The sequence below is a fragment of the Canis lupus genome, chromosome 8 (genome assembly GCF_048164855.1).
Source record: "Canis lupus baileyi chromosome 8, mCanLup2.hap1, whole genome shotgun sequence".
NCBI classification, from domain to species: domain Eukaryota; kingdom Metazoa; phylum Chordata; class Mammalia; order Carnivora; family Canidae; genus Canis; species Canis lupus.
The window spans coordinates 52,078,539-52,101,932 of NC_132845.1; the positions used below are offsets into that span (position 1 = coordinate 52,078,539).

Below are 23,394 nucleotides of genomic sequence, written 5' to 3' on the forward strand. Positions count from 1 at the left end.
AAAGTTGAGCGTCTCACACTCTCAACTTCTACCCTTATTTCTCCCACAGTAGAGTCTAATTCTGAAGAAAAGCTTACCTCTTCCCAAGATTCTCCTGCTACTCTGCTCTCTTTCCCCTTCTTTTTATTCCTCTTCAAAGCTGGTTCCTCAATCCCTGGCTGCTCTGTCTTTTTCTTGGACTTCATTTTCTTCTTTGCAGGGGTTTTGGGGTTATGTCCTATTGGGATATATTCTGGAGCCTCAATTTTGACTAGCTTCTTACTTCCTTTCCTAGGGCTTCTCTCTACAGACTTGGAGCACTCAAGGTGCCCTAGAGAAGTATCTCCCTTCTGGTGGATTTTCTTTTTCTTCTTCATCTTCACATTGCATTCTCTGGGGCTCCCCTGCTTTCGTTTCTGCCCTGAGGTTGCCTGCTCCTCGCCATCCTTCCCCACTGAACAAGTGTATAGAGCATCCCCAGACTCATAGAACCAAGGGTCCTTGGCTGAGGAGGCTGTAGCCTCCTGGGTCTTTTTCTCCTTCTTGTGCTTTTTGGGTTTCTTGCCAACTCTGGTCACCTCCTCATCCTCTTTGGGGTCTGGGGAGATCTTCACTCTTGAGGCAGGGGACATGGCCAGAGGCCGTAAGGACTTTCTCTTCTTTTTCTTCTCCCCACCTTGAAATTCAGATGAACCAAGAGCCTGCTTCCTAGAGCTGGACAACTTCCCTGTCCATCCAGCACGTAACACAGTCTCAGGTTCTAGGCACTCCTCACAGAGGGTGCTGTGGCCCTTCTTTTTCTTCTTTTTCTTCATTAGAGGCATCTCAGATGCCTGCTCTAGGACCACACTCTTCGAAGGGGATGTGGCTCTTGTGGAACAGATCTCACTGAAATAAGCATCACTGTTTAAAACTGAGTATTGAGTCTCTGGTTCTTTGACCACCTTCTTCTTTTTCTTCTTTTTCTCTGGGAGCCCAAGGCCCAGGTCTCCTTTGTGGGTTTTGGTGATCATTTCTGAAAAGAAAAATGGTACAAATTATCTCTGTACCAAACCACTCTGTGTACAATTCAGCCAGGTAGTGCCAAGAGCCACACTTGTGAGTGACTAGTCTGAAATGCTAGGGAGTAAGAAAATGGGCGTGACTCCTTTGGAACAAAGGAAAATGTGATCAAAGAAGGTGAATGAAATGTAAATTCAGACAGCGCCAAGTTCAAATTGAAACTGCTCCCTCACCTTAAGCTAATCATTTCCCCATCTGGAAATGGGGGGAAATAACACCTCTTTCTCAAAGGGCTGTTGGAAAGAACATACAATAATCCGTGGAAAGTGATTCCCTTTCCCAACTCCTTCCTTAAATCTCTGAGCCTACACACCCATTCAACAAATTTTCCCACTGCCTACCCTTTGCCAGCCTCTAAGGATACAAGCGCAATCAAATCAGGCAGATCAGGTGCTATCCCTCAGGGGTTTACCTTTCACTGAATGAAGGGGACAGAAATTCTGAGGTCAACTCTTCCTGCCTATTCCCACTAGAGGCAATAACTATGGCACAATCAACGCCTTACTTTGGTTCATCTAAGTATCTCTTTTCCTTTGTGTCTGGAAATTGATTCGCCCCACCGGCACCCTTGGGTGACTTAACCCTTCTAATTACCTTCCCATGTGGCTAGTAATAAGAACAGCAACATGATATGATGAAAGCTAGGGCTGACAAGACCCGGGTTCAAATGGTGACTGACACCCTCTTGCTGTATAGTGTTAGTTCCTCTAGGCCTCAGTTTCCCTATCCATAAAGATGGACTGAGCCAGATCAAGTACTGGCAGGAAAAGGGAAGGTGTTGGGGGACCACATCCTGCCTGCTTCACTGTTTTTAAATTTTCAAATTAATTAACAATATTTAACCATTGGAGATGACACAGAGCAACCTACAATGCCAAAATTGGGGGGGGGGGTGCAAAATGTCATACAGGCAAGTGTGGGAAGGGGCTGGTGCCCTCAGGTATATTTTAACTTCTAGCTGGGCCACATCTCTCCAGTCACTACCCTAGTCCTGCTGCTCCCTGGACTAGGTGACATGAAGATACCCAGGGAATCCAGAAACAAAATATACCCTTCGCAGGAGGTATGGATAGTGGGAAAGAAAGGTCATGAACTTCTCCATCCTGAAGCTCTCTTCAGCTTCAGAGCCGTGGGGAGCCACATCAGACCTAGCTCACCAATAGCAGCTTCACACCACCAGGCCAGAACTAAGCTATTGCTCAAGATCATTTATAACCCACACCTGAAGCACCGGGAATCAGGATGCCTGGGTGGCTCAGCAGTTGAGCGTCTGCCTTCAGCTCAGGGCATGATCCTGGTATGGGGAGCAAATCCCATATCAGACTCCCTGTGAGGAACCTGCTTCTCTGTCTCCGTCTCTCTCATGAATAAATAAATAAAATCATTAAAAAAAGAAAAGGAGCACCTGGAAAGTCAGGGGTACACAGTCTCAATTCACTCTTGTACTGTCTTCTGTATTCCGAAAGCCTAGCTCTGTACCTGACACACAACAGATGTTCAATAAATACTAATTAAATGAATGAATGCCAGAGATAGAGATAAACAAGATAAAACATCTGCTATCAAGAAGCAGGTGTAGAGGGCAGCCCGGGTGGCTCAGCGGTTTAGTGCCGCCTTCCGCCCAGAGCATGATCCTGGAGTCCCGGGATCAAGTCTCACGTTGGGCTCCTTGCATGGAGCCTGCTCCCTCTGCCTGTGTCTCTGCCTCCCCGTCCCTCTGTGTTTCTCATGAATAAATAAAAAAAAATTAAAAAAAAAAAAAGCAGGTGTAGGAGGAAAAGAGATGTAACAATGAAAACACAAGTGATAAAAGCAAGGTTAGTGGTGAGGTCAGGGTAATGAATCTAATCTTGGCCTACCAGTTGTCTGGAAAGTTCCTAGAACAAAAGTTTCCAACTTAGGACGATGGTGTTAATCCCTGAAGAAAAAACAAAAAAACAAAACAAAACAAAACAAAAACAAAAACTGAAGGTAGGCAGAAAAAAAAAACACGGGCTGCAGGAGACCGACTGGTTTGCATGGATGCCTTGAGATATCCAAGCGGACCGGTGGGTATGTGGGTCTGAGGCGCAGGGGTGGACTGGGCTGACATGGGTAACAAATACTTATCAATATATGGATGGTAACTAATCTTCAAACAGAAGGATCCTAAGACAAGACCTTAGGGAAGTGGGAGAAAGACGGACCTATGAAGGAAAGAAGAAGGTGTAAACACGGACAGGGGTGGAGTCGAGATAGCCTAGGATGCGGGGGGGGGGGAGGGGGGGGGGGGAGACAGGGAGAGGAGTGATCAAGCGATCTTCTTAGAACAAAGAAATGAAAGGGAGACTAGTCAATTTACACCCCTTTCGGGCCGTTCATCATCACCGGAGCTTCCTCCCTCTTTAGCACCGAAGACCCTCCTCTTCAACCCTGCGACCCCAGATACAGTCGCTCCAAGAGGAAAGACCCTCACAGGGCGTCTGTCTCCAGCGAAAGCGAACGCTTTCTCCAAAAGCTCCTTTGAAATCTCGCGGTCGTCTCGTGAGGACTGAGGACCGGCGTGAAGACCCCCATCTCCGTGTCGCCGGGGCTTCGAGACTTGGAATTTCCTGGTCTTGGGTCCTAAAGCCAGCAAGTGGCGGAGAGGACTCGAACCCAGCCCGGAGGACGTCGAAGCCTGTGCTCCGCACCAGGGAACTAACGACACCCCACAGGCAGCGAGGGAGCCGGGAGGCGAGAACGGCCCCTCAGAGGCGCCGCCGCACCGAAGCTTCCGCGGGCGCGCGCGGACACACACACACACGAGGGATTACGCGGGATCCTGGCCCCGCTCCAAGGCGGGAGAACTTCCAGGCCGGAGCGAGCGCGCACATACGACTGGGGTGGGGTGTGTGTGTGTGGACTTGGGGTACGGGGTCACCCACTTTTCCCTCGGCTCGCCGCGCACGTCTCAGACCCCACGCCGCCCCGCCGAGGCCGCTCCTCAGCACTCACCCGCAGGCCAATCTTCCCCGCCTCCACGTGAAAGCCAGCTCTGCCCCGACCCGGAAGTGAATCTCGAGTCGCCGGCCGGCCCCCTGGACGCCCGGCTCCTTCCGGGTCGTAGCCGTGCCGGGAGGGCGGTTGCTGTGGAAGCCGCGGCTATGGCGGCACCTGCTCCGGTGAGCAGTCGCACCGCCCAGCGCGACGAGCCTCCCGGCTCCACAGAGTCGTCGGATACCGCCCGGACGCCATTGCCCACCGTGTCCACCCTGTACCCCGAGCTACCTGTCTCGCCGGCACAGGGCGTGGAGCCTCCGGGCAAGAGCCTGTGGGAGCAGATCTGCGAGGGTAGGCAGCCCCGGCCGGCAGAGAGGGGCGGGACTCGTCAGGCTGGGGCCGCGTTGACTGGGCGCCTAATTGGCTTCGGGCACCTGAAGTGCGTGACCTCTCGGTAGCCGCGCTGCGGGCGCGCCGTGCGTTCCATTTCGCGGACGGGGAAGCTGAGGCTCCGAGATTACGCAGCACAGTCTCTCACCTTGACCCGCAGTCAGGCTAAAGGCAGGGGAGGGCAGCCCGGGTGGCTCAGCGGTTGAGCATCTGCCTTCAGCCCGGGGCGTGGTCCCGGAGACCCGGGATCGAGTCCCACGTCAGACACCCTGCATGGAGCCTGCTTCTGCCTGTGTCTCTGTCTCTCTGTGTCTCTCATGAATAAATAGGATTAAAAAAAAAAAAAGGCAGGGGACCCAGTGGTGTGGACAGTGGCTCCCAAACCTCATTTATTTAGTGAATAGGAAAGAATCGGTGGGGCGGAGAGAGGGAGGTTGATTAGAACGTAAGGTTCCCAGTTCCTGCCCACAGATCCCATAATCAGGTGCAGGGAATCTTCTGTTTTAACGAGCATCCTAGGTAATTCCGATGTAGTCAGCCTATAGCCCACATGTTTTTGTTTTTTTCTTATATATATAAACTTATTTTTTGGTGTTCAATTTGCCAACATACAGAATAACATCCAGTGCTCATCCCATCAAGTGCCCCCCTCAGCGCCCGTCATCCAGTCACCCCCCGCCCACCCCCCCTTCCCCACCTCTAGTTCGTTTTCCAGAGTTAGGAGTCTCTCATGTTCTGTCTCCCTTTGTGATATTTCCCACTCATTTTTTCTCCTTTCCCCTTTATTCCCTTTCACTATTTTTTATATTCCCCAAATGAACGAGCCCATATAATGTTCGTCCTTCTCGGATTGACTTATTTCACTCAGCATAATACCCTCCAGTTCCATCCATGTTGAAGCAAATGGTGGGTATTTGTCGTTTCTAATGGCTGAGTAATATTCCATTGTATACATAGACCACATCGTTATCCATTCATCTTTGCGGGGACACCGAGGCTCCTTCCACAGTTTGGCTATTGTGGACATTTATAGCCCACATGTTGAGTAAACATGGTCTATATAGACTTGTTTTAATCCCTCTCCACTTCCAATCTTCCTTAAAATCCTCAAATGGAGTTTAGCTCAACTTGTTTTGTGGCCCTGCGCATACTTTTGGTCGTGAGGCTTTACGGTGCTCCTCACATATGTTGGACAAGTTATTGCCCTTCCTGTAAAGTGAGCCTAGTAATGAGATACCAGCCTTATGGTGTTAGGAGCATTGCAGCTAGTCACAGAAAGTACTTAGCAAACTGCCTGATTTCCAGCAAGAGTTCAGTGTTAGCTCTTTAAGAATAATACTGGGTGGGGGTTTTTTCTACCCTGGGTTGTAAGCTCTTCAAGGTCAAGAACTCAAGATTATTCATTATGTCAGCTGTCTGAAACAGCATTGCCCAGTAGAACTTTCAAATATGGTTAGCTTTACTTTTTTTTAAAAGATTTTATTTATTTATTTATTTATTTATTTATTTATAAATAAATAAATAAATAACACAGAGAGGGGAGAGAGAGAGGAGGAGACACAGGCAGAGGAAGAAGCGGGCTCCATATAGGGAGCCCGACATGGGACTGGATTCTGGGTCTCCAGGATCATACCCTGGGCTGAAGGCGGCGCTAGACTGCTGAGCCACCAGGGCTGTCCATATGGTAGCTTTATTGACTGATCACGTTGTGTACACCTGAAACTAATTTAATGCTATGTCAGTTATATATATATAAAAAAATGTGGTAGCTACTAGCCACATATGGTTATTGAGTACTTAAGGTATGGTTACTGTGAGGCACCTGTGTGGCTCAGTCAGTTAAGCATCTGCCTTCGGCTCAGGTCATAATCCTGGGGTCTGGGATCGAGCCCTACATTGAGCTTCCTACTCATCGGGCAACCTGCCTCTCCCTCTATTTGTACTCTCTGTCTCTCTCAAATAAAATCTTTTTTTTTTTAATGTGGTTAGTGCAAATTTGGGACTCGAATTTTTTATTTACTTATGTTTAACAAATTTAGATAGCCGCTTGTGGCTAGTGGCTGCCATATTGGATAGTGCAAGCCAAGCCAGTAAATGTTTGTTGAATGGGAAAAAGGCTGAATCCACCAGTATATGAGAGAAGTGGAATATACAGAGGAGGAAGAAGAGAATAGTGGACTCGAGTTGATTAATAATCCTCAGCAGCTGTTTCACCTCCCATCCAGTGTTTGAATTCCTTTTCCAGCATCATATTATATTTAGAAGAATCAATTCATTCTTGAATGTCATCCTTCTAGTTTTTACCCTTTGGTCCTTACCACCTTGGTGCTGTGACCCACGTTGATCACTCTACCATAAAGAATTCACTCATATTTGAAGGTAATTGTGGTTGTCTTTTCCTGAAAAAAGTGAAAGACTTTTTGACTTCTCCAAGCCAAACAGCTCTTCGTAATAGCTTATTACTGGTGTGTTAGGGAAACTGCTTACCTACCTCACAGGGCTGTTGTGAGGACCAGTAAGATACTATATGTGAAGGTGATTAGCATAGTTTGAGGCATTTAGAAAGAGCTCAATAAATGTTCATTGTTGTTAACAACGGCACATGGTTTGTATTGTGTTTTAAAGTCATCAGATTTATTTTGGTCAAATAGCCCTGTAGGGAGAAAGCAAAGATGAAGAGTGGTGCTCTCTAAAAAGCAAGTGAATTGATGCTACTCACAAAGTGATAGAGTTACATCATGAAGTTAATGAGGCCAAAGATGGTGAATTATATACTCAGGCACTGTCATGATTATTATAACCCAGATAAATTTCTTAAACACTGTAACATGCAGTTTTCTATAACAAACATGTAGTGAGTAAATTTAGTGCCTCACAACAAACTTCAGTGAAAAACAGGCTTTGTGGTAATCCTGTGAGGTTAAGTGTTACATCCTATTAGTATATCTCCATTCAAAAAGCAAATTACCGTGATGCCTGGGTGGCTCAGTGGTTAAGCGTCTGCCTTCGGCTCATGTTGTGATCTCCGGAGTCCTGCATCGGGCTCCCTGCGTGGAGCCTGCTTCTCCCTCTGCCTGTGTCTCTGCCTCTCTCTCTCTCTCTTTGTGTCTGTCATGAATAAATACATAAAATCTTAAAAAAGAAAAGTACAAATGCTATTAAAAAAAAAACAAATTATCACGGCAAATAGACTTGTGAGAAACTCAATTTCAGAAAGAAGAAATACAGAATAGGTAAATAATCTGTTTTAAGACTGTGTGGCTAATGCTGTGTGTGTGTGTATGTATAACTTGACAACTTACTTGTAATTGTTTTCTAATTTTCTCATCTTTCCAGTGATGACTACCTATGATCTTTGTATCCTCAAAAGCACTCGTATCATATCAATAAAGATCTTTACTGCCAAGGCTTCTAGTTGAATCTTATTATTGCTTGTGACATGATTTTTAACTATGGTTTTAACTAAGACTGAGTCAAAATATTGGGAGCTCACAGTCTTCTATTTTGATATTGCTGTTATTACTGTCATCAACATCCTCATTATTGCTATTGGCTCATTACTCCAAATACTCTGCAGCCTCAACCCTTAAAGCTGTTGTAAAATCAAGTTCTGGGCAGCCTGGGTGGCTCAGCGGTTTAGTGCCTGCTTTCAGCCCTGGGCGTGATCCTGGGCATGATCCTGGAGTCCCGGGATCAAGTCCTGCATCCGGCTCCCTGAACGAAGCCTGCTTCTCCCTCTGCCTGTGTTTCTGCTTCTCTCTGTCTCTCTCATGAATAAATAAATAAAATCCTTTAAAAAAAATCAAGTTCTTCCATCCCACCTGCCAGATACCAACATGGACCAGCTCTGAATCAACGCTTGTAACCATAGCGCAGCAGCTGAGTACAGCTGGAGAAAAATAACACCAGGGGGCTCTCACAGTGCCTATCTGTCAACATCCCTCAGGGCCTTCTTTCATTGCTCCCATCTACTAGTCCCAAGTTTCTACCCTCCCTCCTCCAATGTTGGGTGATACCACTTAGTACATGTAGGAGGCATTCATTGGTAAGAGGCAGTTGGAAGTGAGGAGGGGAGCCTTCAGCTTCCTTATACCAATAAACATATTTCCATCTGTGCGCATACCCTGCTACCCACAGCTCAGCCTACATCTGTGCTTTGGTACTATCCTCTTGCCATCCCAGGATCCTGGTCTGTCACCCCCTTTCCTACATTTAACTTTATTGACCCTTTCTTCTAAACACCCTTTGGTCTGTCATCTCGAGAAAAACCTCTCCTTTGGCCTCTATTATCTTCTAGCTCTTGTCTATCCCTTCTCTCAGCCAAGCTTCTGGAAAGAAACACTGCCCTTGTTCACACCACTGTCATTCCTTTTCTCTTATCAACCCAATGCAGACTAGTTCCTACTTACCTCATGGTTCCAGTGAAATTATTTTCATATATCCTGTTAACATACCTGCTATGCTGGGACCTGTTTTAAATGTTGGGCCAGGAATGACTCCAGGCTCTATTCTAGACACCCAACAACTTTCCATCTCAATAAGTGTCACCATCATTCCCTCAACTATCCAATCCAGAAATTCTTTTTTTAAAGATTTTATTTATTTATTCATGAGAGACACAGAGAGAAGTGGAGACAGAAACAGGCTCCCTATAGGGAGCCCAATGCAGGACTCCATCCTAGGACTGCGGGATCACAGCCTGAGCCGAAGGCAGATGCTCAACCGCTGAGCCACCCAGGTGTCCCTTGGAGATTCATCTTAAATGTTTCCTATTCACTTTCCATGATCCTCAGATACATTCTCCAATCTCTATAGATTCCACCTGCTTAACATTTGTAACCGGTAACCCTCAACTCCCCACTCCCTAATTCTCATGCTTGCTGGTTTAGATCAGACCTTACATATCCTGTTTGGATTGCTACTGTAGCTTTTTAACTGCAGAAGGCCTCTGTTCAGACCTTCTTTCACGGGGACCTCTCCAAAATTCAAATCTGATCACATTATGCCTTGGCCTACAATGATTTTCACAGCTTTCATGGTAAATAAACTCTAGCTTAATACCCAAGCCCCTTAATGATCTGATTTCTATGGATTTTTTTTAGATTCATCACCTACCATTTGTTCAAATCATCCTAATGGCAACATTTATTGAGCTGCTCTATGTGCTAGGCACCGAGCTAGATGCTTTTCATCTTATTTAAACCTCATAGCAACTCAGTTTTGCCTATTTTGTACAGATAAGGAAATTGAGGCAGAGAGAGTTTAAGAAACTTGCCCGAAGTAAGTGACAGAACCAGGCTTGAACTCGGATGTGAGTGTCACTCAAGGCCAAGCCCTTATACAACATACAGCATGTTTCAAAGTGTAGACTGAGAGCACCTGCATCAAAATCTGGGTTAGGGGATCCCTGGGTGGCGCAGTGGTTTAGCGCCTGCCTTTGGCCCAGGATTCGATCCTGGAGACCCGGGATCGAATCCCACGTCGGGCTCCCGGCGCATGGAGCCTGCTTCTCCCTCTGCCTATGTCTCTGCCTCTCTCTCTCTCTCTCTCTCTCTCTCTCTCTGTGTGTGACTATCATAAAAAAAAAAAAAAAAAAAAAAAACCCTGGGTTACTTGGGACTCCTGAGTGGCTCAGGGGTTGAGCATCTGCCTTCGGCTCAGGGCCTGATCCCTGGTCCAAGGATGGAGTCCTGCACTGAGCTTCCTGCAGGGAGCCTGCGTCTCCCTGCCTATGTGTCTGCCTCTCTCTCTCTCTCTCTGTCTCTCATGAATAAATAAATAAAATCTTAAAAAAAAAAAAAATCTGGGTTACTTGTTAAAATGCAAATTCCTGTACTCTGTCCTGGACCTGATGAGCTGGACTCCTCAGGGATAAGTCCTTAAGCTCTGTATTTTACATAAGCTCTCCAGGTGAGGTACAAAGCACAGTGCTACTGTCCTGTACTATATACTTTCAGTCGCAAGAAGTAATTCCTCCAATGCGCTATACTGTTCTGCATGCCTTGCCCAAGCTTTTCCTCTTACTGAAACATCTCTGCCTTCTCATCTTTATCTTTCAAGACTCAGCCTAAATGGCCCCCCTTCTAAAAAGCCACTCATTCTTCACCCTGATTTTGAAGCCCATTCTCCTCACCGCACCAAGAACATCGGGCAAAGCCCTCTCCAGCAGCACTTCCACATCTCAGAGGCATTGGTTTACTGTTCATCCCCTCGCCAGAATATAAGCTCCTCTGCACTAGCTATCTGTCCCTCTAGCACCTGGTACAACTCCTTGCTGTAGTGTATGTTGGCTAAGTGTTCATTAGATTCCCTCCCACCTCTTCACCTTCCTGACCCATCCCTTTCCAATAGGCCCCTGTTGGTAAACATTGTATTTTAATTGCTGTTTCAGTTAGGAACATGTTCAGCAGCAAATCAGACGCAGCCTAATAGCAGCCTGAGCAAAAAAGATGCTTCATTACCTCATATTCTAGGACCATAGAGGGGAGAGGTTCCAGTTTTGGCAGAAAGGCTCCACTCTACCAATGGGGTTATAGCCTCTTTGCCTCTTGAAGAATGGTGCCTTTGTTGTGTAAAATGAGTGGCCACTTTTACTTGTTCTTAATGTCCACTAGATGTGCATTTAACATTGAATTCCCCTAATCAATTAACCCAGTTTATAAGCTTTGGTAACTAAAAAATTATAAACATTTATAAATTTAACATACCTGATTTTCTCAAGCATTTCTAATGCTGAACAGACAAAATTTTCTAAGCACTGAAGCAGCTCTTAGAATGAAAAAAAAAATAGAATGAATCAAACCATGGTAAATCAAGTTATTTTAATGAGTTCAATACTCCACAAACTTAATCAAATTCATACAAACTCATGGCTTTGAATGTAAAAACCATCAGTCTGTAATCCACTATATATTTTAAATTGAAATCACAAGGCAAAAGTGACAAGTTTTCAAATATGCCAGATTCTCAAACATTAGAGGCTTGAAATCACAAGCACATCATTTTGTCCTGAAGATAATGTATTTTCCCATACTTCTACATAATCATTTCAACTGTATATCTTTTGTGGTCATATGATAAAAAAATGTGTATGTTTTCCATCAAATTGAAGTGAATTCCAGAGATCTGGAAAAAATCTAAATAGAAAAAATATAAATAAATAACAAAAATACAAATAAAAGTAAAATATCATTTTAAATATATATGAGATTGGTAATAACCTGGAGAAACAGACCATCTTATTATTAGGAGTATAAATTGTTGTAAATTTTTGGAGGAACATTTGGCAATTTGGCCAAAATTTTAAATTATATTTTCCTTTGACAGAACAATTCCACATCTAAGAATTAACCCTATAAAAATACCTGCTTTTCATTGATGATGTATATATAATGATGCTCCTAGCAGCATTATTTGTAATAATGAAAAGTGGGAAACAACTTAAACACCCACTAAGGGTAAACTAGTTAAATAATTGTGGCATATCATATATGTAGCAGCCTTGAAAGATATCCAAGATTCAACACCTAGGATGGTTCCTGTCACACAGTAGGCTCTCAATAAATGTGAACAAATGAATAAAGGATCAAAAGTAACTTGTATTCTTTATTTTGTTCATTCATTCAACAAGTATTTTTTGGGAATATGATGGTGAGCATAAACAGGCCCAGACAATTTCCTTCACATAACACAGTCATTAATTCTTCAAATTTCAAGTAAGTATAAAACTGGTAGGAATTATGAAGAAAAAGAATAAAACTGATGGCAATTATGAAGAAAAAGGACATCCAAATCATACTTGGATGATTTGATGTGGTCTAGGAGATCTAATATAAATAAATTACTGGTGTATTATATACATGTTAGTAAATACATTGAAATACAGTGGTTATGGGATTAAATGTGACTTACACTCTATATAAGATAGGTCTGTATTATTTGTAAGTTTCTCATAATAGCATGTATGCATAATATCATGTATCAGACAAAGCTCTAAATGTGTATATCCTAAATCTGAATAAATAGTTTACATACCATGTTGGTGTTCCTCAAAGTGTTTGGGGAAGAAGAATGAATTTGCATGCTTGCTTGAGAGGAAAGCAAAGTTGTAGAGCTCAAGCTATTATGGTGGGCAGAATTCTAAGATGGTTCCAAGGATTTCCACTCCCTACTCCACATACCTCGTAGTTATGCAATCAAACACAAATCTAGGCATTGCTGTCAAGGGATTTTCCAGATATAATTAAAATTTGTCATCAGTTGACTTAAGTTATGAAGATCCTTGTAAGTAGCTTTGATCTAATCAAGGGAGTCTTTAAAGACATTAAAGCAGAAGAAACTCTTGTTCACCTTGAAGTAGCAAATAACCATGTGTGAACTGTCCATAACAAGAACCTGAAGGTGGCCTCTAGGAGCTGAGAGTCCCACCAACAAAAAGAAAATGGGAACTTCAGACCTGCAGCCACAAGACTGAATCCTGCCAACAACCAATGATTTTAGAAGACCCAACTCTCAGATGAGATCACAGCCATGGATGGCCAACACCTTGATTTGAGCCTGATGAGATCCTGCCCCATATCTGGACTCCTGACTCACAGGAACTGTGAAATAATAAATGTGTGTTTTTTTAAGTTGCTAAGTTTGTGGTAATCTGTTACATAGCATTAGAAAACTAATATAAATAGTATTGGGAATCAAGATGGCTTGCAACCTACAGCCTGACATACTGGTCCCCACCCTGATACCTAGCAGTTAAAAAAAAAAAAAAAAGTCAAGAGATGTTTCACTGACAAGGAACCAGGTAGCAGAACAAAACATGTATCCAATACAATTTTATTCATTCTATCAAAACCATCTTGCCCAGAAACTGTTTTTCCTCATTGCTCCAAAGCAATCGTGCATTTGCCATTAAAACATTGACTTTCCCAGAAATGTTTTCACCACTGTTTCTTTTAGGGATGTAACTAATATAGCCCATGGGCATTTCTGTCTCCCACTGAGCATTAGTTCTTGTTACCCTGCAGAACTTGTATGGAATATTCTTTGCATTAGGCTCTCCCAACAGGTTGACTGTCAGCAGTCTTGAAACCTGACAATTATTCTATACCTCACTGCACATTAGAATCAGCTGGAAAACTTTAAAAATACTGATTCCCAGGCCCCCCCACCCTAGACCCATTAAATCAGAATTTCTGGAGTTGGGTTCAGACTTTGGTATTTTCAAAAAGCTCCCCAGTGATTCTCATGTGCAGCCAAATAGGAAGCTACTGGAGTTTACAGCAAAACTACTCCCACTTGTACATACAAGTCACCTGGGATCTCATTAAAATACAGGTTCGAATTCAGAAGGTCTAGGTTGGACTTGATGTGTTGCATGTCTAACTCACCAGGGATGCCAACGCTGCTGGTTCTTGGGCATACTTTGAGTAGCAAGGTCTTTATGGGATTGCTCTTCCAGATGCATACCCCAATCAGGCCACCCTACCTTCATGCTCGTCCTCATGACTTCAAGAGACAGCTCATCTCTTTGTCACTTTTATTCTGTCCTCCCACCATGTTCTCTTCTTACTTCCCCCCACTCCCTTCTGTGTAGCTATTGGTGTCTTCTCTTAGCTTCCCTCCCATTCTCTTCCTCCTTTTATTCCATGTAGTTATCATAACTTGGGGGTAAAATCTAAAGTTGTACCTTCTCGGCAAAAGATTCTGAAACTCTTACATAAAGTCTTGACTCTGTCATGCAAGAGAACAATATTTATTTATTTATTTATTTATTTATTTATTTATTTATTTATACAAAAAGGTGGTTTTATTAAAGCACAAGGAAGGTAAGTAGAAAGAGCTACTGCCTCTTACACATTTTAAAGAAGGTGGTTCACAATAATTATTAACCTATGATAGCCAGTTGTTTTCATTTCTATAAACCATCAACCAAAATAAAATTTAAGAATGTTTTATTCAGAGGCAAGGAAATTGCATCACAAACTGCATGTAGAATTGAGGATTTTTTTCCCTCACTCCCTTTAGAGTATGAAGCTGAGCTGCCTCCCTTTCCAGAGGGATATAAAGTCAAACAAGAAGCAATGATTACTGTGAGTATCACCCAGGCCTCAACCTAAAAAGAAAGGCTTTTATGGGAGAACAGTGGTGATGTCATGAGTTGGGAAGGTGGGAAAGGGGAGGCACTGGAATTAAAACCAGAAATTGGGGCCAGTCCTAGCTCTACTACTACTGGTGTGTCTTAAAAGGCATCTTATAACCAGTCTGAGCCTTGTTTTCCACATCTGTTAAGTGGAACAGATAATCCTTGAGTGACTTACGGGACCTCTGGGACTCAAATGAGATCCTGGATGAGAAAGGTCTTTACAAAGGAGTCAACATATGTCCATGTTGGGAACAGTTGGGGATAGAGTCCATTTCTCTATGTATAGCAGTGTGGGCAAGGTAGAGACTGTACTAAAAGGGCCAAGGATGAGACAACCAGGAAGGGGGTGGGTTTGGGCAGTATACTTGGAGTAAAATAGGGACTTAATGGAGTTTAAAGTAAGGGAGCAAAAACTCTAAGAGATTCAGGGACTTGATCGGGGTCACTGGGATGGGATCAAGTCTAAGTCTCTAAACTTCCAGTAGGTTATTGCAGCAGCCACTATTAGAGATTCTTGTGTCGAAGAAATTTCTTGGCCTGTGATTGCTCTTTTTTCATAGCATCCTGTTCTTGCTCTATAGATGTAATGCTTCTCCAAATTTCTCTGCAGATACCAATTACAGTTCCCTCCCCTGAATTGTCTGTGCTTCTTCCAGAACTTGTTGTTCTTTGTAGATCTTGATCTTTGTCTTTTGTGCTGTTGATGTTCTTTATCTGTGTAGACAACTTTGGTTATTTATTCAAAATTTAAAATGGGGGTCTGAATGGATTTTCCTATGTAGCTGGTATGATTTTCTTCTACTATTGTACATGTGGATTTGTCTTCTGGATTAGTCTCTTTGATGAGTAGAAACATTAACTAGGAGCTCATGAGGAGTGATTGTCTACTAGAAGACTTTTCTTCAGGGTTTGCAGACAGCCTCCAAATCAACAGTGAGGTTTTTTGTTGTTGTTGTTGTTGTTGTTTTTTCCTTTTGGCTACCTACCTGGTTGGCAAATCATTGGAGTCATTGGAAAGGAGGGAGAACTGGATATAAAATGCTGGTGGGAATGGAGTTTTATGTACATTGAGAAGGGCAAAAGCAGGAGGAGGGGGAATGTAGACAGGCCAGTGGACTCTCAGCCAGATTTTTACTTAACCCTTCCTGTTTATCATTCCCATCCTCTGAGGAATTGAACCCCTAAGAATTGAAGCCTTTTGGAGTTACGATGGGAAGAGGCACTCCCATCCTCTGGGGCAGTTTCCTCCTGTGAATCCTGGGCTGCCATTCCCTCTCTTTCTTATTTAATAACAGGTTTTATCCCTGTTTCTTTTGGAAATGTTTGCAAATCTTCTATCCATCAATGATTCTCCTGTTCTTTTCTCTATTAGGGCCCTATTCCTTGATTGTCATTTATAGGTGTCTCAGAAGGGAAGAGGGACAAAGATTTGTACTCATTATGCCCCTTGAACCTGAAGTTAATAAAAAATTTTATCCTTTGTTAGTTTAACTATTTGCATGAATTGATTCCCTCCCCAACCACCCTCCCAATCAGGTTTCACCATTAGAGGAAGCAGTTCTCCATGGCTTCAATACAGAGCACCTTTATTCAGTTCCTCATTTGACCATGGACTCGCATGTACCCTGTCCTCAAGTTCAGTTGGAAACAATCGATCCAAAAACATGTAAGTAAGGAGGTGAGATTTTGTCTTTTATAGTTTGAAGCTTGTAACATTGTAAGACCACAGGATGAGGATGGGATAGACAGAACTCAGGGAGACCACAAAAATATGAAAGAATTATGCTCTTGTTTTAATTTGTACTTTATTTTTTATTTTTAAAATATGTATCATAATTTTATTTTATTTTTTTAAATATTTTAATTTTTTAAATATAAGTAGGCTCCATGCCCAACGTGGGGCTTAAACTCACAACCCTGAGATCCAAGAGTCACATGCTCTACTGACTAAGCCAGCCAGGCACTCCTTAATTTTTATTTTTAGGAGAAGTGCCTTTATTCCACTGGTTTGTCTTTAAGGTTGAAATATAATAAGGATGATAAATAGCAGCAAGTATACCTTGATTCTACATTAAAACCAAAGGGGGGGGGGTTGTAAAAAGTGGGTGAAAGTATCTCGTTGGCCTGCTTTGTGGGTTGAAGTCAGAGGTATAGGCTTTCTACATCTTCTCCCTGGGCCCACTTCCTCTAGCCCTGCCTGGTGCCTGACCTCTCCTGCCACTTTATTCTGTCCTCTCTGCTAGTGTGCTTTGGGCCTTGGCAACCATTTACCACCATTATTGTGGCCACAGGCCCCGTGAATTGTCCCTACCCTGCTCCTCTCTGGCCATGTTGCTACTACACTTCCCTTGCTTATTTTCCCTCCAGCCACACTGGCCTCCTTGCCTGAAGCCCTGGCCCTGTGCAGGACCCTGTTAACTCCTCACCAGTCCTCAGAGGCTCAAAAAGATATTTTAAGAGTCCTTAATAATACAGCCCAACTCAGCCTTCTGGAGTAAAATACAACATTTAAGGTCATGTTATTTTACCGACAATATCTTTTTTTGGTTTAGAAACAAACATTTCTCCCAGATTCATTTGGGCCATTTGGGATTTTCAGTGGGATTTTTTTTGGTTTGATTTAGGTTCCCCCAAGGAATATTTAGAAACATTCATCTTTCCAGTTCTGCTTCCTGGAATGGCTAGCCTGCTTCACCAAGCAAAGAAAGAAAAATGTTTCGAGGTCAGTTTCTCTGTGGGGTTTCTTTATTTCTAAATGCCCAGTAATTCATTTTTATCAGATGGTACCTCATTATCTCAGTACCATCAAGTGGTCGTTCTCAAAACAATCCCTTTGGGAGGGAGAACTGTATTTTGGTCACTCACACAACTCTAGCCATGACATCTAGTGCATTCACATACACTGCCATCTGTCTGGCCATTTGGCTCCAGAGAGGTTTTCCGCCTTCTTGGCCTCCCTGCCTGCTCTTCTCCTGGGTAATTGGCATCTACCAGGTTTATTGGCTCCCATTGACTGTACATGCAGATGAAAGCTCTCCTCATATTTTATCTGACTCTGGATTGATCTTCCCACCTTTAGCCTCTCCATACTCCACTTTGTGCCCAATACCATACATGTAGCTTGTTTTAGGAGAGCCTGGCCCACCGGTAGTGCTTGCTAAGCATTGGTCATTGTTACACTACAGCTAGTATTTTGTGTGAATGGAGTTCCAATCCCTGTGCACTCTCCTGTAAATATCCCCATGGAAGCTCCCTCTTTTCTACAGTTGACAGGATACTTTGTGTGTTTGTGTGTTGGGTGGGTGTGTTGTTCCCTGCACAGTTTTGAGTCCTAGAATTTTGGACTGCCACGAAGAGAGTAAAATAGCAACAATATATAATATTGACCAAGTGCTTGTTCTTTGCTGGGAGCTTTGCTAGGTGCTGTGCCGTTCAAACAGGCCTGTGAGATTCCTTCTATTAGTGTCATCTGCATTTTACAGATGAGAAAACAGAAGAACAAAGAGATTCAGAAATGTGGTCAAGATGAATTTTCAGAATTAGGATTCAGATCCAGGTTATGATTCACAATGATACTTTAAAAATTGGCAGTAACTGCAGTGCAAACCTCAATCAGCTTGAACATCCCAGGGTGTTTAGAGCATTCACAGCTAATGTATCAGCTGTTTGGTTGCCTTCAGCAGAGTCTCTCTCTGAGAAGTACATACAGCCAATATGGTGCTTTTATATACTGAGGAGACACTCATAGCCTAGAAAATCCTAATTTCATCCCTCCTAAACAATGGAAGCTGGAGGCTGTCCTCTAAATAGCTCCAGGAAATACTGATTTTTAAAAAAATCCGTATCTGTTTTCTGAAGAACAGATTTGTTACTTGCCGTAGGTTATAAAATCTGAAGTGTTTCCACTTCTTATATTTTTTTGTTTGCTCATTTGGCTTCTCCTGAGGGCTTAATTTCTGTCTCCTATTCATAACTGACCTTCCCCTCCTCTGTGTGATGTTAACAGGTGCAAAGTGCAGCCAAGTGGAATGGTAGTGAGGCCAGGGGCCAGAGAGCAGACCCCTTAGCCTGACCCTGCCATTGTCAGGTGGCTTTGCCTCTCGGGCTTCAGGTCCTGCTGCTAAATGAGGGAGACCAGACAGTCCTGCAAGTCACATTTCAGGGATCTTTCTTTTTAACCTTACTGTGGGCCAAAGTATATTCAGTGCATTGGGCCTTTTATTAGACTTAACAAGGGATGGGACACAATGATTAAACAATGAAATGAGCACAGTAGAATTACCTGTGTTTGAATATGTGTAAAGAATATCTGTAGACAAATTAAGTCGCCCAAATTCAGTTCTTTCAACAAATATTTATTAAATCCTACTGTGTGATTACTGGGCCAGACCCTAGGAATGGATGCTGAGAGGACCAGCAATGGCCCTGTCTGAAAGAAAACCACAAATGAGCAGTAAATCCTTTGGTAGCTGAAGGGTTTTTTGTTTTGTTTTGTTTTTATTTTTCTCTTTTTGTATCTGTTCTCTAAAATAAGAATGTACACAGGGGAAAAACAAGAATGAATCTAGGTGCTGGGAATGCATATCTAGAATTAGTGCAGCAATGTTCAACTGTGCAAATCTTAGTCTAATTTCTTCAGCTATTATTCTTCTAATTTATACCCTTTCAGTGGACACAAAAATCAGCCAAAAGAGCAGCAATTAAGATTTTACATTGAGGGTTATATATCTAATGTTTGCCCATAAATAATTTTGTAATGAGGGGGCTAGAAACAGTTTCCAGCCTCCAGGCAATGATAAAACGCTTTTAAAGAATCAGAGAAATTTCTATTTGTATTAGAGATTAATGAGGCATCCTTATGCCAACTCATATTTCATCTTTGACATCCTGCAGATGAGCTGCCTCTGGGACTAAATGAAACCAGTCTAAACATCAAATGCCACAGGATGCTTGAATGGAGCATTAAAGTTTAAATGTTGTAATGAACGATCAAGGAATGTAGAAAATGTGGGTTCTTAAAACTGTTAGCTTGCAAAAATTGATAAACTTTTAAAGCAGCCAGACACACTGGAGTCCAAAATCCTGCTCAACTGCTTCCTTGCAGCGGGACCCTAAGTGATCTGTGAGCCTGTTTCATCCCCTATTAAAGAGATGGGCAGAACAAAAAAAGGCTGGGGGGGGGGTGCCTAGGGAGAAGTGAGGGGGATGGGGGGATGGGAGGTTGCAGAGGTTTTCCTGTTACCGGGAGGATGAAGGGTATTATTTAATGATGTTCACTGGCACCAAGGAAGGTTAGCATCCTACCCTGCCTTCTCTCAGGCTTTGCCCAGAAGCTCAGTAATTTGAATACTACAAATATGCAAGTTGGGTGGATTACCATTAACTTCTGTCATTTCCTAATTTAGGATTTCTTAATTAAATCTGATTCCCTCCTTTTTCACCCCCTGGTCATGTAGTCTTTTGTGGGTTATTTTTTGAACGCTTGAAAATTACATCAACATTTGTCAGACCCAAGAGGAGCTCCTCTTATCCAGATCTGCACAACAGATTTGCATTTTCTCAATTCAGCTGTTCCTCACATCCTGTCAGTGGGAATAGATGCTTAAACTGAATGATAACCAGCCTCCAGCCAAAATTACATAACTGTATTCTTATCTATCACCCACAACTGAACTCACATCCAAATGACTCTTAAACAGCAGCATAATTCATTGTTTATTGGGGCCATTCAAATTATATCTTGAAACAGCATTTATATTAGGTCGCTCAAGAAATAATTGCTGATTTGTATTTTCTCCTTAACATGCTGACTTATATTTCCTTGCTTTCATTATTTTTTGTTTTGTTTTATGATGTAGCTCCAGCAGTGCCTGGGACGGGGTAGGAACCCACTAAATATTTGTTAGATGAATGAATATGTTTCCTCAAAAGTCAAAGCCAACTTTTAAGATAGCAGTTAAGTTATGGGAGTGCTTGTCAGTTTGTCCTGGCTATTACATGCAAGAGGTAATTTACCAACTGTATCTACATTGCCTGGACTTACTGCCTCTGGAGGTAGGTAGACTATGGGGAGGCTGCCCCTAGAGCTAGAGCTGACAAAGGGCACAGTCCTTTACAATTGAAGGGACTCCTAGCGGAGGAGAGCCAGAGTTGAGCCAGAAGCTGAAACTGAAGAATAGTAGTTTCTAGCACTTCAGGGGCCTTACTTTGTGCCAGTCATTGTTCTAAGCATTTGATCTGCAGAAACCCATTTCATCTTCCCAGCAACCCTCTGCTCTGGGCGCTCTTATTTCAGTCTTATGGATGAGGACCATGTAGCGGCAGGGTTAATCAACAAGCTCAGGGGAACAGCTCGTAAGTGGTGGAGCCAAGATTCAAGGTGAGCACTACTCTGCTTCCTGAATCTAGGACTTTGACACAAGACTGCGCTGGTGGTCAGTCCAATGGCTTGCCAGAAGCACAGGCCACGTTCTGTTAGGAAAGATCAGTTTGGAAGCTGTGGAGAAAAGGAGTGAGAAGCGAGGCAGATCTGGGGCAGTCACCCAGACCAGGCCCCCATGCAGGCCTCTTGGGGCAAAATCATTTATTTAGACTGTTCTTGGAGTACCATGACACTCCAAGGAAAACTAGAGGGAATAAAGCAGAAGGGGGGCGGGGAGAGCAATAAGGGGCACCTAATTAGTATGCCATAGAGCACCTGGCCAATTAGAGACACATACACACACACACACACGAATGAGGCAGTCTATGTGGTGATACATGGTCCAGTGGTTCAGAGCCCAGCTGCCAGAAACAGGCTGACTTTGCTTCCAACCTGACTCTGCGTCAGACAAGCTGTGTAAACTTGATGATTTTGATTTTGATTAATTCATAATTCAATTCCTTTATTCATGTCATTCTAAATATTATGAATTGAACTCTGGTGAATTTCATAAAGATCCTAATCCAATGGTTTGTTCCTTGTTAGATATTTTAATCTCCTAAATGCTCAGAATAAAATTCAGCCTATTGAATAAGCAGATATTTCTCTAGTCGTTATTTTTGGAGGAGATTACAAATGGGAAACTAAACCTTAAGTGAATGATTTCCATGAATTATCTCAGCCTTAAGATTAGATGAAGACCCTGTACATTTCCTGAGATGAATTTAACAAATGAAATGGATTTATTTAATCCTTTCCCAGATAGTTGTTTTCAACTATGTATAAAAAGGTTACAGGGGATCCCTGGGTGGCGCAGCGGTTTGGCGCCTGCCTTTGGCTCAGGGCGCGATCCTGGAGACCCGGGATCGAATCCCACGTCGGGCTCCCGGTGCATGGAGCCTGCTTCTCCCTCTGCCTGTGTCTCTGCCTCGCTCTCTCTCTCTCACTGTGTGCCTATCATAAAATTAAAAAAAAAAAAAAAGGTTACAGAGAAGGGGCACCTGGGTGGCTCAGTCAGTTAAGCATCTGCCTTTGGCTCAGATCATGATCTCAGGGTCCTGAGACTGAGCCCTGTTTCAGGTTCCCTGTTCAGCAGAGAGTCTGCTTCTCCCTCTCCCTCTGCATCTGTCCTACCTACTTCCCTCATGTATACACACTGTCTGTCTCTCTAATATAAATTAGTAGGGACGCTTGGGTGGCTCAGTGGTTGACCGTCTGCCTTTGGCTCAGGTCGTGATCCTGGGGTCCTGGGATCAAGTCCTACATCCAACTCCCTGCAGGAAGCCTGCTTCTCCCTCTGCCTGTGTCTCTGCCAGTCTCTCTGTGTCTCTCATGAATAAATAAAATCTTTAAAAATAAATAAAAGTCTTTAAAAAAAAAAGATCACAGAGATGTAGGCAACATCTGTATGGCACTGAAGTGACCATCTATGAGAAAGTCAATGGACCTTTTAGTTTTGCTGGGAAATTAGCTGGGTGCTAGCAATATTTTATATTGTGTTAAACAAGGGTACTCTGTGAAAGATAAAGAATGGGAAATGATTACTTTATACAAATAGTTGGTAGAAGTACATCTGTGAATTGACAGTAGATATTGTACAGTCATTTCCTGGGTGTGTACTGACATATGCAGTACATAGACCAAGCCAAAGGTAAATGAATGTAGATGCTAGTATCTAAATCAGTTTGCCAATAAGTGAGAAATCACATGTATGTTGGGGGGAGAGATGAAAATCCAGAGGTCTTTGCTCCAAAATATTTTGGTAATTTTTGAAAATTTTGGTAATATTTGAAAACAAGTATGAATTACTTTTGTAATTATTAAAAAAAGAGAATTTTTAAATAACATTTTCAAACCCATATATTTGATTTGTCCCCCCATGTAGGTGGTTTTCTTTCTTTTTCATTTTCACTAACAAACTGAGTAAATCATCTCACTTCCACCTTTTTACCATTTGTTCGGTCTTTAATTTGTGGCACCTTGGCACTGAAATCCTCCGGTACAACTCTTCTTAAGTTTTCCTAATGACCCAGTACTGCCAAACTCAGTCACCTATTGAAGGGACAAAAAGGCAGCCAGTATGGCAGGAGCAGAGCAAGTGAACGAGATGGGAGGTGAGGTAGGCAAGGTCGCTCTGCAGCAGCCACATCATGTAGGCCAGTAAAGGGTGTGAGTTTTATTTTAGGAGCAGTGGGACCTCAACAGAGCAGAGTGGTTCTCTACCTTCTTGGGCCCAATACTCCATGTCACATTTTATAGAGCCCTCTTCATGGCCTGAAAGGAAATGCTTAGATAATATTTGTTACCTATTTATCAGTTACCTGATTGCTATCTGATTGCTATGTTGCTGTATCATAAACTACCTGGAAACTTCACGGTCTAAAACAACGATTTATTATTTCTATGGGCTGACTGTTCTCTCATTTTCACCTTGATTTGT

At 43.0% G+C, this 23,394-nt stretch overlaps 2 protein-coding genes across 10 annotated transcripts in view; one reads left to right on the forward strand and one right to left on the reverse strand.

Annotated features, from left to right (window-relative positions):
• The window catches only part of KNOP1 (lysine rich nucleolar protein 1), a 33,428-nt gene extending 29,048 nt beyond the window's left edge, over positions 1-4,380 (reverse strand). For 2 of the 4 annotated variants that reach the window (XR_012035540.1, XM_072835972.1), the window contains exons 1-2: positions 4,018-4,380; positions 78-994 (exon numbers count right to left, since the gene is read on the reverse strand). Coding sequence is in view for 3 of the 4 variants with exons in the window: in XM_072835972.1 (XP_072692073.1) it covers positions 78-992 (915 nt within the window). In the remaining variant the exon portion in view is untranslated. Of the gene's footprint in view, positions 1-77; positions 995-2,900; positions 3,792-3,947 lie in introns of those variants that run through there. The other 2 variants (XM_072835974.1, XM_072835975.1) reach the window with 2 other exon arrangements.
• Positions 4,110-23,394, forward strand: part of IQCK (IQ motif containing K) — a 132,107-nt gene continuing 112,822 nt past the window's right edge. For 4 of the 6 annotated variants that reach the window (XR_012035542.1, XR_012035541.1, XM_072835982.1 and 1 more), the window contains exons 1-4: positions 4,111-4,353; positions 14,416-14,480; positions 16,070-16,199; positions 17,158-17,255. Coding sequence is in view for 3 of the 6 variants with exons in the window: in XM_072835982.1 (XP_072692083.1) it covers positions 4,167-4,353; positions 14,416-14,480; positions 16,070-16,199; positions 17,158-17,255 (480 nt within the window). In the remaining 3 variants the exon portion in view is untranslated. Of the gene's footprint in view, positions 4,354-14,415; positions 14,481-16,069; positions 16,200-17,157; positions 17,256-23,394 lie in introns of all 6 variants that reach the window. The other 2 variants (XR_012035543.1, XM_072835980.1) reach the window with 2 other exon arrangements.